This window comes from Phoxinus phoxinus (genome assembly GCF_949152265.1).
Source record: "Phoxinus phoxinus genome assembly, chromosome: 24".
Taxonomy (NCBI): domain Eukaryota; kingdom Metazoa; phylum Chordata; class Actinopteri; order Cypriniformes; family Leuciscidae; genus Phoxinus; species Phoxinus phoxinus.
The window spans coordinates 20,216,085-20,233,986 of record NC_136899.1 but is presented as its reverse complement, the minus strand read 5'-3'; the positions used below and the strand labels follow the sequence as shown (position 1 = coordinate 20,233,986).

The window sequence follows — 17,902 nt, the reverse complement described above, 5'->3', positions numbered from 1 at the left end:
TTAAAATATTTTTTTTTATTGTTGCTTAACATTTAAACTTTTATTACCTTTTCGAAACAACCCATAAAACAGTTGCGATTGAGGAGCGAGCGTGCAGTAATATTTTCAGTTCTATTAGTTTTCGAGTTGTCTCAAGTACATGCCCGCAATAGGAGGATATCATGAATATACATAAAAGCGCCACCCAGTGGAACTAAATATTTCAGTAGCTGAATATACTCTTAACACCGGAGCAACTTTTTTCTGTTTACGTTCAGTGCCTAGAATAAGTGAACACACCCATGCTAAAGTTGACTAAAAAGAGGAATAAAAAAATCATCTTTCGGAAATTTATCTTAATGCCTTAATTAAAAAAATGAGGAAGACACCGATTTTCTTTGTGAATGAATAATGTATCGTAAATAAATGTTCTTCCTTAAAATACAGGGTGCATAAGTCAGGACACCACTATGTTACATTTCCATAGAGGCATTCACAAAGAAAAATTGGTGTCTTTAAAGGTTGGAGTTTTCCTAATTTTTTTAATTAAGGCATTAAGATCAATTCCCGAAAGATGATTTTTTTATTCCTCTTTTTAGACAACTTTAGCGTGGGTGTGTTCACTTATTCTAGGCACTGTATATAACGAGACACGCAAGGGCGAGTGAAGTATGTGTGCAATTTCCCGCAAAATCAATCCCATCAAGTCTAAAGTATACAAACATATACTAGACTAACCATAGTGAATCAGGGTAAGACAAATCTGGTTTTGGAAGAAGGATTGATGATGTATTGACTAATTACAAAAAAAGTAACAGTGTACCCTTAAGATGGCTACAATGTCAAAAACAGAGCAGTATCCATAGCTGTCCACTGTTTATTTCTGTTATCATGTAAGTGTGATCCACTGACCTGCATTAACCAGACACAGTATCATTCTTCACAATTGCTTGCAGGGAAAATGACCAGGATGTAGCTCAATATGTCCATTGGTTCATGTGTAGGCCTTTGGCATCCACTTCCTGCTCTGACCCACTTAGAATGGTGTGTTGGTTATTTTAAGACACCAGTCGCACAGCCTGTGGCACAAACACACAGCACGAACAATGTTAGAGGATGGTGTGGCGGTCCAAAGCCAAACTGGAATGTGATACAATAGCTGCAAATGACAGAGAGAGATTTTGTGCTGGACAAAAACAGCAAACCAAACCGATGAGTGCAAGGAAACACAACACGATCCCACTGCATTCCATACTGCGGGGTGATTTGGTAGAAGAAAAAATAAATCTGATGTTAAATTTGATTTTCAAGGGCTTACTTTACCTCTAAAGATCAGTTCTTAAACAATCTATATACTGGATGGTCTGTTCTGAAAAGCAAGTGTCTGGTTAGTTCTCTGATAAAGAGTACCGGTAGTTGTTTTTCTGGCACCTATATATATATATAGGGCTACATACTGATACTGTATATAAAAATTATTTCATTTGCAATTTGTGATTTTATTTTTCACAAAATACATATGGAAATGGTTTATTATTGTTTAGTTGATAGTTCTTAAAATGCGTAATTGTTATCTTTATGATGGAATGTAATATAAGCTGTTTAAAGGGGATGTATTATGCCCCTTTTTACACAATATAATAGAAGTCTCACTTGTCTCTAAATACCCCACAGATCCTTTATTGATCCTAATCATTTTTGAGTGGAAGTAAGCACATGCTGTTTTCGTGCATGTATCTTTAAATGCAAATAGCGACTGCTCCCCACCCTGCTTTCCAGAAGAGGCCGTTTACGGCTCGTGCCTCAGATAATCTGACAAAAACGAAAACATCAGTTTGGTTTTGATTATCATCTCTATCGCGATCAAGCTCACGTGTCCGCAGTTCTTCATGCACACTAGGTTGCCGAAAACACATACAGTTCACATAAACACAGTCAGTTATGTCTGTGAACATAAACAGCAAGTAAAGAAATCACGTGTATATTAGATCTGTGTATTAAAGTGCCAGCAGCGTAATATACAGTACCTACTGCTGTTAATATGAATCAAACGACAAAAGAAAAACGGAAATTACCTCACTTCTCTTGACTGAATAACTTTAGTAGCTTTAATAATAATACATGTCTTACTTGAATGCTGCTATTAATTCACCTTTGGCTAAGCCCCGCCCCCCTTAGTTACTGTTGCTATGACCGTCAACTTCATCTGGGCTCTGGTTTGGTATCGACACGGCTTATGCTGTGACAGCTCTTCCTGCTGAGATTTTATCAAACTTTTATAAAGCAGCAAATAAAGTGTCCGATAGAAGTAGGCAAAAGGGGCTGCAGTATGCGTTTGAAGGCTTTATTCAAGACATACCAGAGAAACGCAAGCAACAACAAGCCATCCAAATAGAGGCAAAAACATAATGATCACAGTCAAAAAATGAACCACTGCATATCCTAATCGAGACGGAGGCTGGGACTAACAATATCAAAGAGCAACACTGTTCATGCAAAGCTGGGTAGGTCTCTATTCACTTCTATAATCGTTATTACAAAGCAAACGGACTACGCGAGTATAAAGTTGTGTTTATTAGCAGCGTGTGCTAGCGTATCAACAATTAGGGTAGAGAACCGAAATCATAACCTAAACAGCTCAAAACTGTCTAACTAGTATAACTTCACAGTAAGGTTAAAAGCTAAATGTATCTTAGAGCACAAAAGTGTGCTTGTTGATCCTTGAGGGGTTTCGCTGACTGAGAGGACGTCCACACAGTTTAATCCAAAGACGACACTTGTCAGTATTTAACTTCGGTTTTGGGAAGGGGAAAAAACGGACACCCCCCTCCAACCTCTCTGGGAAACGCGTATCTGTGTTACAAATGCCCCAGGCACAACGTTTAACCATATTTTTGATAAAACTACGACAGTAATAGCCTGCCGAGACCAAAAATATGAGACGCCTGTGTTAAAGACAATGGAGCGCTGTGAACAAGTGTCGGACTGCTGTGGGAGCTCGTTCTTGGCTGCGCTGTGATTGGTCAATCTACATTCTAGGGCGTGGCTTAGCCAAAGGCAAATTGCTCTGGCGAGGAGATAAACATGGTGGACCGTGAACAGCTCACTTAAGGGGAGGAGCTAAGCTAATAGGGCAGAGTCCGTCAGCAGTCGTGGGCTAAAATAGTGTAAAAATAATGTTTAAAAAAATTCTAAATTTGTAACAAAAAAATATATAATGATGGCATGGTAACATTTAATATGACCTTCGAGCAGACTTTCAGTTATATTATACCATTAAATCATTTTTGAAATTGAAATATTGGTAACACTTTATTTTAGGGTCCAATTCTCACTATGAACTAGTTGCTAATTAGCATGCATATTACTAGGATATTGGCTGTTTATTAGCACTTATAAAGCACATAGTAATGCCTTATTCTGCATGACCATATTCTACATCCCATAATCCTGCCTTACTAACTATTAATAAGCAGTAATTAGGAGTTTATTGAGGCAAACGTCATAGTTAATAGTTAGTTTATAGTGAAAAATTGGAACCTAATGCAAAGTGTGAACTAAATATTCTGCCAACATTAATCAATGTAACATCAATGACGCGTAAATTAAATAAAATCTAACTTTTTCAGTGGATAAATAAACATGCAAATTTGAACAACCTCTTTTACCTCTGAAATTTGAAATTGGATACTTTCCCACAACTGATGTACTTTAAAAATTATATATTGGTTACACTTGATTTTAAGGTAACAGTTACATTGTACATGAGTAATATTACTTAATGTAGGCTTAGGCTACTTACTATAGAGTTACGGTTAGGGTTTGGTTATTATTAGTATGTACACATAGTAACATGTAACTATGTCACCTTAAAATAAAGTGTTACAAAAATATAAATGATTAAGTAGCCTATCATTTAGCTTTTTGCACACTTTTTTGCAGTATTGTGTAAGGTTGGAAATAATCCAAGATTGTTTCCGACCAACAAAGACACTTGCTTTTCTCTCAGACATTTCCAGCACAGCAGTGCTAAGACTGATGTGGGCCTGTAGGCCAAAGCTTTTGGACAATGGGGGAAATTGTGATGCTCTGATTCAGGGGTGTTCAACTTCGGTCCTGGAGGGCCACTGTCCTACAGAGTTTAGCTTCAACCCTGACAAAAGCTCTTTTCTAGTAATCCTGAAAACATTGATTAGCTTGTTCAGGTGTGTTTAATTAGGGTTGGAGCTAAACTCTGCAGGACAGTGGCCCTCCAGGACTGAAGTTGAACATCCCTGCTCTGATTGGTCAGTTTGAATATCTCACACCTAGTTGTTAAATCACACGGTTGGGGAAGTGTCAAAACAGGATGTAATGGTTCTTCTGCCTCTGGTCTTTGGATGCGAAGCTGGGTGGAGGGAGTCTCGCTCTCCCTCTCTCTCTTTCTTTCTCTCGCTCTCTTTCTTTCTTTCTCTCTCTCTCTCTCTCTTTATATTTCTCTCTCTCAGGTAACATTTTACATTTAAATGCTGGGTAAAATTGGTTTAAATTCTTATTACATCCATGCTGTAACTATTTAAGTGTAAACATAACCTTATTGCACATTGAACTTTTTTTTAATTCATGGAGTCAGATTAAAACGAGATAATTGCATTTGAGAACATGTGTCTTATTTAACCAAAATTCCTTTAAAACGCTGGAAAGACTAGAACACGCGCTTCCTTCCCCGTGCTACTGGAAACCCTCATTGGACCAAAATAGCGCGGCTTTTACAATTGTATTGTATTGGTATACTGAAGGAGACTAACAGGAGCACCATAATCAGAACAATGGATTAAGATTTCCAGTTCAATTTAAAGTTTCTATTAAAAGTTACTCGATGGGATTTGTGTCATATTTTATGTATTACTGTAATGACTGTAGAAAATTAAAATTGGGAGGCAGTTCTGAAAGGCAGTTTTGCTCCTGGCTGAAAACATGTTCTCATAACAACCTGACAGATGCAGGGAATATAGTGGTCATGACTGGTCATCTGGTCAAATAAGCCTGCAGGTGTGCTCTATTCAGCAAGTGTTTGGGATCTTACATAAGCACAGTTTTGGGAGGAAGGATGGTGAACTCTGGCTCAAAATCATGCCACTGCACCTGCCACACATTCAGCTCGCACGAAACCACCCTGTGAAATCCGTCACTTACAGGACCTCGTTGCCGCAGCTGCGGTCGGTCCTCATTCCAGTCACGTCCGTTATGATGCTTCAGGCTCCATTAGGCTCAAAGCATGGCGTCCCCTTCAGCGAGACCCTCCGGTTCCCTCAGCCGTCTGCAAGAGGACTACAGCTGTCAGCTCTGAAAAGACAGCAGGTGGACACACTCTCACACACTCAGCCTGTTTATTTATCGGAAGTCATCCCATCAAAAATGACTGCAATGGCAATGCTTTGTTGGAAAGAGAGAGAGAGAGAGAGAGAGAGAGAGAGAGAGAGAGAGAGAGAGAGAGAGAGAGAGAGAGAGAGAGAGAGAGAGAGAGACAAACTGGAAGGAGAGATAGACAGGAAGCCGAGAGAAAAAGTGTGTGAATGATAAAGACAGAGTCCCACAGAAAGATAAACAGCCACAGTGGAGGCCTATAATGGCTTTGCACTGCTAATTTGTCACTCCACTTGAACGGCAAACAGCAGGAAGACAGTGAAAACACGCCGAACTGTCACTCCCTGCTGCCCAAAGACAAGCTCGCAAGAACCTTCATCTGGGGCTCATTCTACTGGTGAAGACATCAGCTGTATATAGACATCTAGAGTAGATGTATACAGAATAAAACTATATATAATATGGATAGCTGTCTTGGATGTTGATTTGACAATACAGCATTCCAGCCACAAAGACAGTTTAATTTTCCCTACAAGAATATAATATTCCGTTCACAAGCGATGTTTACTGTGTTTTTCTTCGTTTTCTCTTCACACATCACGTGTCTCATCTCATGTTCTTCTTGTCTAATGGGTAAATAAGTACACTAAGTTTTGATTCAACTTTATAGGGCTAAAAGCTTCATGGAAATGGCGTCAGAGTCGTAATTTGTGAAAATGTCAGACTAAAAAAATACCAACAATATTTCACCCTGGTTTAACATTAGCTGATAGATAAAAAAGTATTTATAATGATGTTTATTTTCATGGTTTAAGATTGAAATTCTGGGGCAAAGGTAAACAACATAAAGGGCATTTGAAATGTAGCACAAATAAATGATGAAGACATGGTAAAAGGTTTCCAACAAATTATTAGCGTGAGCAAGCATAGGCCTACTAGAGCGATTTACATAAATTAAGGTTCCCAAAGTGAGGTTTCACACAGTGATGCCACAGAAGTGATATAAACATGTAACGTTAACTGTTACGACCAACTTTCTGACAGGTGATAAGATCCACTTTTGGAACAACAAACTGTTCTTAGAAGCGCCCTTTTTCAATATAAACAAACTTTTGTTGCATTGAAAAAATCCGTAAAGGTTCTTCATTGAACCATAGATGCCACAAAAAAAAAAAACGTTAGAACACATTTAAATGTACTTCAAAACACAGTCCACCATTAAAACACAATTAATACAGGTTTGGAATGACGTGAGTATGCCTAAATTATGACATAATTTGCATTTAACATTGTATGTTTCTTGTCTAGCTTCCCACTTACCGCTAAACAAAGTTCTTCTGATTCAGTGCAGAAAGAACAAGCAAGCGGTCTTGTCATCTAGTCACCACAGGATATTTAACGGCTCTGCCACTAGAGGTTTTGATAACAAGCTGATCCAGCAGAGGTATCACAGCGCCCTCTAGTGTCTAGGCGTGGAGTTCGCGCGTGATTTCTCAACAGTAACCTAACAGGAAGTTATTGTGTTGGTGGATGTGTTCTGTTCATTTGAATTCGCCCATCAAAACGATGCGCACATTTAGTTCAAGTCAAGACCCTTTCTGTAAGTTATATCACAGGTGACGGCCTTTTTACAGTCTATGGTGACGACCAGTGACTGTCCGAGTAACTTTCATATCTTTGAATGTCGCTTATGGTAGAAAGAAATAGCCGTTATTAAAATATGCATGTCTACACAAATATTATTTAAAAACGATTTATCCACAAATGGAAAGCATACATTACATTGTCTTTATGTTTGTAGTCTTGATTTTTTTTTATAAGCTATCAAACAGAGACTGATTAAATAGCAAAATGAAGTGATGCATTTTTAATAGGTTACTTAACATTCATTACATAATGTCATTCATTCATAACTTTGTTGTCATAACTTTTTTTTTTAAGACTAGGTGCGTAGAACTTCAGCCTAAAGTTGACTGGCTGGGCTTAGCTGGTTTAAGATGGTGTTCAGCTAGTCTCCCAGCCTGACCAGCTAATGAAGTGGCAAAACCCCATCTTAAAGTTAGGGTTGGTAATCCTGTTCAGAAACATTTTTTTTTATACTGGGTGAAATGGTCCTTCCATTCTGATAAGTGTAGACCTATGTATATCATAGAACATTGTGTCTAGTACTATATAAATTACAAAGGTAAACGACCCGACCGACCACGACCCAAATATCATTAAAAATATTTTTGGATGACTCGTAACCGCACTGGCACCCGCTCATTTTGGATCAACCCGCGCATCACTGGTAGGTACATGCATAGACATGTATAAAGGCTAGATGGCTCAAGGCGGAGTCAGCTGTGTCGTCACTTGGCGGCCATCTTAGGTCAGGAGACTGCGCTGCTGCTCCCTGCTGCTGTGGACGGAAGGTGAGTGACATACGCCAACTAAAATGCTCGTAACTTGCTGAATTCTTGACGGATTTACAAACGGTTTGGTTTATTACAAACCTTATTAACGTGGCTATGATTTGTGCTGATGCCGATGTTTAATAAACTCCGTGGCTATAATTTTTCACAAGTATGCAGTTAAATAGCCACATCCCTGACGTTTATGACACACCAAGCCGTTTGAAAATCGGTTGAAAATTGAGCAAAATATAGTTATTTCAGCACTACATGCACAATAGACTTTAATGTTATAACTGGACGAGCGGTCCTGTCCTAAGATGTACGTGTGACGTCGTCGGGTCCCATTGGCTCTCAGCGCCGGTAAGCCATCTAGCCTTTCTATACATGTCTATGGGTACATGCAGCTGACTCTAAATGTGGATGCGCGTTCATGTTTGTGGGGGGGCGTAGCTTTGGACGGAGCACTGACAGGAGGGGGCGGAGCTTAGAAGAGGTGCCACTTTCAAATCTGGCTAGCTCTCCAACATTACCTACTCTAGCTTTAATTCATCCTGCTAAACCAGCTGAAACCAGACAATATTGACAAACTGGAATTAGCGTTTCTTTCAGCAGGTACATTAGCCGTTTCTCAGGTGAAGAATTGTCAGACTGCTGTAGACCCATGTGAGCAGGACTTCATGCATCGCTTACACTACACTACTGACAATGGACAAGTGAAATTTTGCCTGTGAAATTTGAGAAAAATTGGAAATCTGCATGACGAACCCCAAGTAGTTGCAAAATCTGCACATGGAAATCTTACGGCAAAAAAAAAAAAAACAGATTGCGTAGATTCCCAATGATTGAATTTTGCCAGAGAAAATTAGCTAAACACCAGTAAATAAGCACACACCTTTAGCGACAGAGATAAAGGCGTTTTATTGTCCCAGAAAGTCATACAGGTTTGGAATGACATAAGGCAATTCTCAGTAAATTACAAAATGTTCAATTTGTGAACAATGAACTATAGTTCATTAGGATGAACTATTCCTAATAATAATAATAATAAATATTGAATAGCTAATACATACTGGTAATTGTTGAAAACTCATTCAAATAAATAAGTAACAATGATAAAATGACAAACGCTAAAAAAATATATATATATAAAAATGTTTGAACATTAAGTGCCAGATGTACTTAACAGGGCAAATTAGCGTGAGAGCGCAAACCCATAAAAGCGGCGATGGGAGTGGAAAGTTCTGCGCGTGATCTACAGAAGACATGCAAATTAAAGAACAGACACAGCCGGATCATTTCCACAACGATCAGCTGCAAAAATAACTGTCTACGCCTTTTCAGTGTTCATTTTTCACTGCTTGTCTTTAGTTAATCCTAGTTTTTTAACCCCAAAAGAGGGTTTGCACTGGTCAAGCTGTACGTAAATCTGGCCATTCAGTAACAGTTTCTGCACTCACTTGAAGACTTTCATAGGAACCATTTAACTTTTTCCAGTTGCTTCATCTGAAACCCCTCGACAGACATGAGTAGAGAGAGCGCCGGTGAGGTTCTCGATCTGAGAGCGGAGGAACCTGCGATCCTCCTGTAGGTCCTGAACCTGTCTCTCCAGAGCTTCAATCCTCTCCTGTTTGCTCTCCAGCAGACACTGAAGTTTAGTGATGGTCAGCATAACACCGCTGGGTACATCTTCCATGATCGGTGGTATCACTGCTGAGAAAGATAGAAACAAAAACTATATGTATTTGTTTCTATATGTATTTTATAGAACTAACCATTCTCATTTAATTATACACTTTGACAAAAAGGAAACAATGGACAGTGGGGAAAAAAAACAAAAAAAACATTAGCAACAGCCTTCCAATAATAACCCAATTGACTGGTTGAGATTCGAGGTGTTCAATCAGAGGTGTTTAAGTTAGTCAGAAAGTTTTGGTTCAGTCCTGACGTTCTGCACACGCACGATTCCTCTCATTATAGCAAACAAAGTGTAGACACGATGTAAATAAGGGTGCTTTCACACCTGCCTCATTTAGTTCGGAGAGGAGAGGTGGTCTTTCAAACGAACTCTGGGGCGGTTCGTTTGTGGTGAGAACGTGGTCCGACCTCGAACAGACCCAACTGCCAAAGAACTGCGCGTTTTTGGACTAAACCAGCTGCCGTAGTCAGCTGCGCTGTGCATTATGTCACTGTTTAGCAACATTACTGCACGCCTCCTCCTGACATTATTTTCAAGCCGCATCCTTGCTTCATTCTCAAATGTTATTATTGGCTTAAAGTGGTGTAGAACTAGCCTATATAATAAACTATGACCAGGGATACGATCAGCCCACGCAGTCGTCTCTCCATAGTAAAAAGCGGCGTGTTGTCTGCCGGATTTTCCTCCTCTTTGTTTACTTGTTTACAGTTGATAATACCAAGAATATCAAAATCGACCACTGGCGGTAGATCCTTTTTGTATTTAGCACCAAAACTTTGGAACAGTCTTCCTACCATTGCCTGGGAAGCAGACACTCTGTCAGTTCAAAGCTAGATTAAAGACACATCTCTTTGACCTAGCATTCACATAATGCATTATAGACTTCTATAATTCAATGTTAGGCTGCATAGATTAGGTCAGCCGGAACTGGGAACACTTCCCATAAATCCTGATGTACTCGTTACATCATAAGATGAATGGCATTTACGCTAATTTTAGTGTCTTTGTTTATCCCGAGGTTTTTCCCGCAGCCTGCCAGATCCAGGCCGTATCCAGATCTGAGGAAGGACCTTCGCCTGGACCCGATGTCAACGCATGGAGGATCCCTTTACCACTCTACAGATAAAGCGTTGTCGGGATAATTTCGGTTTCGCGTATCTCCCCCGAAGTGATAAAATTCTGTCTAAAAATGTTTAAGGCCAGACAAGTAGTTTGTTAAGGCTTTGTAGGGAATTACAAACCTGCGCACATATATTCAAATGCACATAACTATAGAATTAATTATTAATGCGCACATGAGCGCCATCAGCGTTTCTCACAGGTTCACGTTTAAAGTCTGTGTAGAGAGAACGATGTCGTCTTAGCGGCCTCTAATTTAATAACTAATGATCGTTGCGGAGGAAGTGAATCAATCAAAACTAACTTTAGCTGGAAAATATCTTTATTCAAGAACCGCTATAAAGCCAAAACAATCTGTTACCGTAAATTATCCGTTTATCACTGTAAAGCAGCTTTGAAACAATCTACATTGTTAAAAGCACTATAAATTAATAAAGATGACTTGACTTCCAGGAGTTCTGTGGGAATTTTCCTGCACTTTAGTTCTGACCAATCGAAGTGCAGTTATGGAAATACGTTCAAGACACATCTGGCCAACGAGTGATTTGGATGTTGTCACGTGACTGCATTTTGGTTCGTTTCATCAACTGATTCGGACCAGAGCAATCAGTGTGGTGTGAAAAGGAACCAAAACGCCTAAAAAAATGCTACAAAATATTATTTTTCGCCCTTAGTCCGGACCAAATGAACCGAACTACAGATGTGAAAGCACCCTAAGAGATTCATTGTGCTGTGAGACGGCTTCATTGATTATAACAGAACTCTGTGAGATCGCGATGAACTGAGATGAGTGACACTAACACTGTGGGCCATTTTTGATTGTTTTAAACTGCAAGTAAAGTGCAGTGTGTTTTCTTTAAAATAAATGTAAGCTTCGGTAATGTTTTTCCCCCTTTATATTGAATGACTAGGACTAGAGTCTAATGGATCTAATAAACTTGGGAACGACATGTATGTAGACTGTAGGATGATGATGACCTACAACTGAATCATAGGCTATGGCGCGAGTTAGTATAGAAGAACAAAACATCATAACAAATAGAGCAAGATGAATCGCACTTTGGCAATTGTGGTTTTTAAAGGATAATTCCGGTATTTAACACCTTGAGTCTATATTGTAGTTTGTTTTGGATGAACAAGAGTGGTGGACAACATTTTTTTGACAATGGTTCCTCTCTCGAGTTTTTGACTATAAAAGAATTGGCCATGGACCCATTTAACATTGGAGTCAATGGGCATGTCCGAAAATGTCATTAAAACAGCCAATAATGTTTGTTTACAAAACTGTGCAACTCACCGAGTGATTAGTGATGTTAGTTGATGTTCCAGAAACAAAAAGTGTTGCGAAATACAGTTTCTGTCGTGTTTTATTCGTCATTTTGTAAAATCCCATTGAATTCTGTTGAAGGACTGAGTGCTCGTTAATATAAATGCGCTACTGGAAACGGAAAGGGGGCTGTTTACATTTGGTCGATGTAGTCTTTTTGCTCGCTTCCGTTTCTCATAAGGCTAGCGAGCAGAGCAACTGTGCTCCGGGAGAGTAAGCGAAATAAACAATAATTTTTTTAGGAACTTTACCGCAGTTTTTGACTGCACAAATTCTAACCATATTGAAAGACGTGACCACTGACCAGTGCAATATGAAGTTGAACTCGACTGTGACCGTGAGTGTCCCGCGAGACATAAACATCGGTTTTCGCCATCAAGTGGTCGGGAGTTTGCTAACGCTTCAGATTCAAATATTGAGTGGAAGTTACACGGTTGTGAAGTGTCTGAAAAAATAGTTCCACTATAGCAAAATAAACGGATTGGAATCATATATTGCGACGATATATTGTTTATAATCATCAACGAACATCACTAATCACTCGGTGAGTTTAACAGTTTTGTAAACGAACATTATTGGCTGTTTTAATGACATTTTCAGACATGCCCATTGACTCCAATGTTAAATGGGTCCATGGCCAATTCTATTATAGTCAAAAACTCGAGAGGAACCATTGTCAAAAAAATGTTGTCCACCACTCTTGTTCATCCAAAACAAACTACAATATAGACTCAAGGTGTTAAATACCGGAATTATCCTTTAAGAGGAGGAAGCGAAAGAGGAGAATATGTGAATAATACACAATCTAAAATCTCACCAAGGGCACCAACAAAGCCTGGGACTGCCCTTACATCACTACAGGCAATACTTAAATGCTCTCTCTAACTCTGTCCCATCATTGCATTTTGGAGATTGACATCGATTCTAAGTAAATGAAAAATCACGTACTGGAGACGGCAACGTTCGGAGTGTTGTCCTGGTCTGTATAATTATCAGCAGGCACTGAGTTTATATTTTCCCACTGGATTACTTCAGTTTCTGGTTCCTGTTTCATCCAGCTGTGGCTGCTCACGGGACTGTCCTGTCTCGCGGAGCTGGAGTCAAGCTCACTGCTGGGGGAGTACGGAGCCAAATCCTGCAGCCATTGAGAGTTCATCTCATCCTGAGAGCTGCAGGAGGACAATATCAAACAACAATCATGGAATAATTCCTCTTATATCATTTACTTTAAAGGTGCACTATGTAACCTTTGGTCCTCTATTAGTTAAAAAACAAAACTGCATGCATTTTGCAGAAGAACATTGTTTTGGCTGTGCTTTAGCTTTGTGTGACTGTGAATATGGTTCTCCTACTGCTCATAAAACATTCAATACTAGGCTTAAAGGAACACTGTTTAACACACACAGTTAAACAGTTGAGTTTTACCGTTTTCTAATCCATTCAGCTGATCTCCGAGTCACTTTTAGCATAGATCATTAAATCTGATTAGACCATTAGCATCTCTCTCAAATCTAGGACACATAATAATCAAGGAACTGCTGCCGTACCAGCAGCGCAATGATATTACAAACTTAGTGCCGGTAACGTTGGAAGTTACCGAGCTGGGGACTGTTTTCAGGCTCTGCGTAATATCATTGCGCCTGCTGCACCCATGGTACGTCAGCAGTTCATTGATTATTACACAGGAATGAGAGTATAGTTCCTAGTCATATTGGCCTAGAAAATCGCTACTTTTCATTTTCTGTCGGTCTTAGTACACGATGTAACTACAGAAGAGTCAAGTTTTAGGAAAAATATTGAAACTTTGGTAATTTTTTGGAGAGAGATGCTAACGGTCTAATCAAATTCAATGATATATGCTAAGCTATGCTAAAAGTGCTACCGCCAGACCCGGATATCAGCTGAATGAATTCGAAAACAGTAAAACTCAACTGTTTAACTCCGGGGGAGTTGGAAAATGAGCCTATTTCCAAAAAAGTGGAGTGTTCCTTTAAGAGATATAACGTTAGCCAGTTTAGATGAAAAGGTGACTACCTAAAGATGTTACTGTAGCTGTACCCATTAATAGACACAGTACTTCCTTGAAAATAAATTCCACACAGTGCTACAACAGCCATAATGAATTGCCCCTTCACAACAGATACTGCTTTACAGTGAACTCTTACAGAGCTACATATAGCAACTTTGTTGCGTTCTCTTTTTGCCAGCAGACTCTCCTCTGTTCTGCTTCTTTTTTTTTTTTTCAAACCTACTCCCTTGAGTTTGGAGATTTAGCTGCTCCATGTCAACCTTTCTCACTCATTTATACAACTAACCTATGCCACTCCCACAACATACAAGTAGCCAAGGCAAGATGTCTCTACTTACGGATATAACAAGACATGCACGAGCGAGTGACGTATTTACACAATTTCCCACAAAATAAGTTACATAGTGTACTTTTAAAATGATCATTAAATCAACACTGACTGTGTACTTTCTCAATAGAGGGTATGCGGGTGACGTCACAGTCAGCCAGAGTGACTGTATTTCCCACTGAGTGGCAAAAAGACTGAGCGGCAGCATTGGTTTTCAGCGGGAATGCCGCGAAAAACACACAAAACACGTCTAAAACGGGAAAGAGCTTTGAGACTGACTGTACAACTAGATTTGACAAGAAATCTGAGGTATTTTTACAGACTGCCGAAAGCTACAGAACAGAGAAGCAAATGGATCGCTGCAATTCATAGAAACAACTGGACTCCAGGCAGCGAAAGGTGGATTTGCAATTATAATTTTTATGTCAATATGCTGAACTTAGTGGTAAAATCATACCCTATATATTGTATTGTTATATATTGTCTTGACAACTCGTCAATAAAATATTTACCACTGTATATTCTGCATAATTTGACATTTTTAATAAACACTGACAAAAAAACTATGCAAGGTTTAGGTCAAGAAAGAAGATATGATGATATATAACATTGATATAAGTGATCAACCGGATTTAGACCTACCTATATTGTAATTATATAAAGCGTTCACAGGCAAATTTGCTGTAGTGTATTTCCCCGGCGTCGAAATCAGACACATATACATGTCAGGAACTCTGGCTGCATGTCAATATCCATGGATCACTGAATCTTTAGTAAGTTGAAAGGAACACTATATCGAGTCCTTTAGTTTAAACTGATAAACGTTTGTTTTACTCGCGTTTTTGCAGTTTCCCCTATTAAATCCAGGCAGCTATTCTGCCACTCAGTCCAGCTGAGGGGACGTGTTCCGGCGGGAAAGTGACCTCAATGCATACCCTATACTGATATTTCTGTGCATGATTAATATATGCATGTAATTAAAAAAAAAAAGAGAAAGTACAATGGGTTGTAAATACAGCGTGTTGAATTTCATTATATAATTTAAGTTTACAAATTATTATTCGAGGATTTTCAAGATGATGAACAAATCTATTATCTATATATTATCATTATTTTGTCAAGTGGTTACATGTTATTTCTTACATTACTAATAATAAATATCCATGACACAGTGGATAATGAGAATATTCACGACAACAGTGGTTGTATTCGTGCAGCTTCTATCATGTCCTAATCGATTTTTTATTTTATTATTACAACAGGATTACAAAAAAAATTATTATTAATACAAGAAATACATGAAAATGATGGTTACTGCCATATTCATTTTTGCAACAATTGAGGGAACATACCAGGATTGCAGAGGTTCACTACGAATCTTGTTTCTGTGGCTTCTCTGGTACTGTCTCCATTTGTTCCTCAATTCTACCTGTCTTTCTTTAGAGAGTTCGGCTACTGTAGGATGTTTCGTCTTTCCCTCTGTCTTTCTTCGTTGATAGCTAAGAATTTTCAAACAAAAAGACATTGTTTTAAGTATTGCATACTAAAATTTAATAATTGCATTACAATTGTTTATGGTATAATAGTACAACTTAGGATAGGATCAAGGTTTTATTTGAATAAGTTAATTGTTTGCTATGTATAATTCGCAGTGGAATAAAATTCAAACACCTCTCTCTTCTTTTTGCAAGGTATCTGGCCCTGGCAACAGGATCAGCATTCACCTTCGCTCTGTGTCGAGCTGATTTCTCATTGTTTGATAGTGGCATCTACAAATAGAAGAAGAACAAAACACTTTGTGTTACAATACAATAATTATGTTTTTGTTATTGTTAATTATATTTTAAGGTGAGAATATAAATGGGACATACCTTTAGGCTACATATTCCGCATCAATAAATCACCATAGCTGTTTGCGTGCTAGATATTTCCATTAGAGTCAAATAGGGTGACAGGTTACACCATTTGACATTTTAGTTTCCACATGTTTCTGAATAAAAAAAGGATTTTTGAATTATGACCCTCCAAAAGACATTTCCATGTATATGTTAACCTCAACAAACGTGCCATGTTATAGAAAGATCAATGATCTGCTATTCTGAAAGACATACTAACCTTGACAGTTGACACAGCCATGAGGATTTGCAGTGTTCCTCTCAGTGGCAGTCACAACATTTCCTGTTTCACGGTCACATGACAATGAGCTTCCTTCAATGTCGTCGGTTACACCAGCGATGGGGGAGGGGCACTGGTTACACCACACAGAACAGCTTCACTGCACGTTTTCATAGAAATATTACTTATCATAAACTGCTTCATACGCTGTTTTTCAAGGATCTCAAGCTTGTGGTAAGACTTTAATTTAACAACGGTTACACCACCTAGACATGTTTTGTCCACCACCAACAACAGCAAAATATCAAGATGTGTTTTAATTCAGAGAATCATGTCAAATAGCTAAAACAATTAAGGGACGTTGACTTATTCGTGAACGATTGTTTTTGCTGAATCCTTTCAACGAATTAGAGGCACGGGTTTCCCGACTGAACGCTTCGTTCACGAATTGGACTGTCTCTAAATCAGTTCACGCGGATCTCGAGTCAACCGTTCAACTGACTCATTTGAACAAGAACCGTAGTGAGCTGATAACAGCATGATTGAATCAAGCATTTGACCAGGTCAAATTTACTGCCCGAGGGGAAAAGCATGTTTTATTTAATAACTGAATTGCAGATTACAAATGAAACGTACATGTTTTTTGCATTTTATTAAAACATGAAACAAATCAACCATGCATTTTCGTTTTGTTTACTGCAAATCCGAAATGTATTTAGGTTCTAAATTACTGTTTTCGAATATAATCGTGGCTTAAACAAACAAATCTTATATTCAAAATCAAAGACCATAATAAACAGCTGTGTAATACAGGATGGCAGGGACAGCGTAATAACGTAAAAAGAATATCCGAACTGTCCGGTTCTTTGAAACGAACTGTTCATAAGAACCGACTCGTAAAAATGAGTCGGACGTCCCGGCTTCCAGCGTCGTCAAGGAACTGTTCAATGGCAAAGAAAGTGGAATTTCCGTTTATATACTGTCTATGGGAATTTCTCTAAAGATTTAGTGTGACCCCATTTTGCAAGCAATACTTTTTTTAAAATAAATCTCTGGACGGACATGCTTCCAGAAGATAGCCAGAAATTAATGACAAAATAAGAGTGCATCTCTTGTAGTAGAATCGGAAAAGAGGAACATCTAACATAAAGCAATAAATCTTTATAGGAGTTCTAGAGGGTGTACTTTCCGTCATGTGTGTACTTGAAATAAGTAACAAGAGTAACAGCTCAAAATAAAATATAATTTAAAGGTATGCAAAGGCACGAGTGAAGACTTTTAGTTGAATACAATGTCCCTTTTCTGCAATCAAAGAACCTTTCTTCCTGTCAGTTATTTTGGGCATTTGGTGTTGAAGACATGAAGTTGAAATAATTTTTGTTATAGATCGCATGTAGTTTCTACGGAAGAGGATTAGGGCCAAGCAATAATAAAAATAATAAAACCATCTCGAGATTAAAGTCATTATAATGCGAGATTAAACTCGTTAAATTTCGAGAAAAAAAGTCGAAATACAATCTTGAGAAGAAACTCATTACATTTCGAGAAAAAATTTGTTTTATTATTG

At 38.5% G+C, this 17,902-nt stretch overlaps 2 protein-coding genes across 4 annotated transcripts in view; both read right to left on the bottom strand.

Moving 5' to 3' along the window:
• myo3a (myosin IIIA) overlaps positions 1-1,031 on the bottom strand; it is a 114,409-nt gene extending 113,378 nt beyond the window's left edge. Inside the window, exon 1 of the mRNA XM_079601218.1 lies at positions 892-1,031. The gene's annotated coding sequence lies outside the window, so the exon portion shown is untranslated. The remainder of the gene's footprint in view (positions 1-891) is intronic.
• Positions 1,032-8,617: 7,586 nt separating this feature from the next.
• On the bottom strand, positions 8,618-17,874 carry LOC306992393 (uncharacterized protein). Of its 3 annotated transcripts, none has more exons than XM_079601216.1 (6): positions 16,336-17,870; positions 16,092-16,140; positions 15,892-15,989; positions 15,573-15,719; positions 12,812-13,032; positions 8,618-9,431 (listed from the first exon to the last, which is right to left on the bottom strand). In XM_079601216.1, exons 3-6 carry the CDS (start codon positions 15,987-15,989, stop codon positions 9,202-9,204), a joined length of 696 nt encoding a protein of 231 aa, XP_079457342.1. In that variant the 5' UTR covers positions 16,092-16,140; positions 16,336-17,870; the 3' UTR covers positions 8,618-9,201. The 3 variants fall into 3 exon arrangements, with proteins under 3 accessions (XP_079457342.1, XP_079457341.1, XP_079457343.1); XM_079601215.1 differs by having other exon boundaries at positions 16,092-16,210; positions 16,336-17,869; XM_079601217.1 differs by having other exon boundaries at positions 8,624-9,428; positions 16,092-16,210; positions 16,336-17,874.
• Positions 17,875-17,902: the final 28 nt, after the last annotated feature.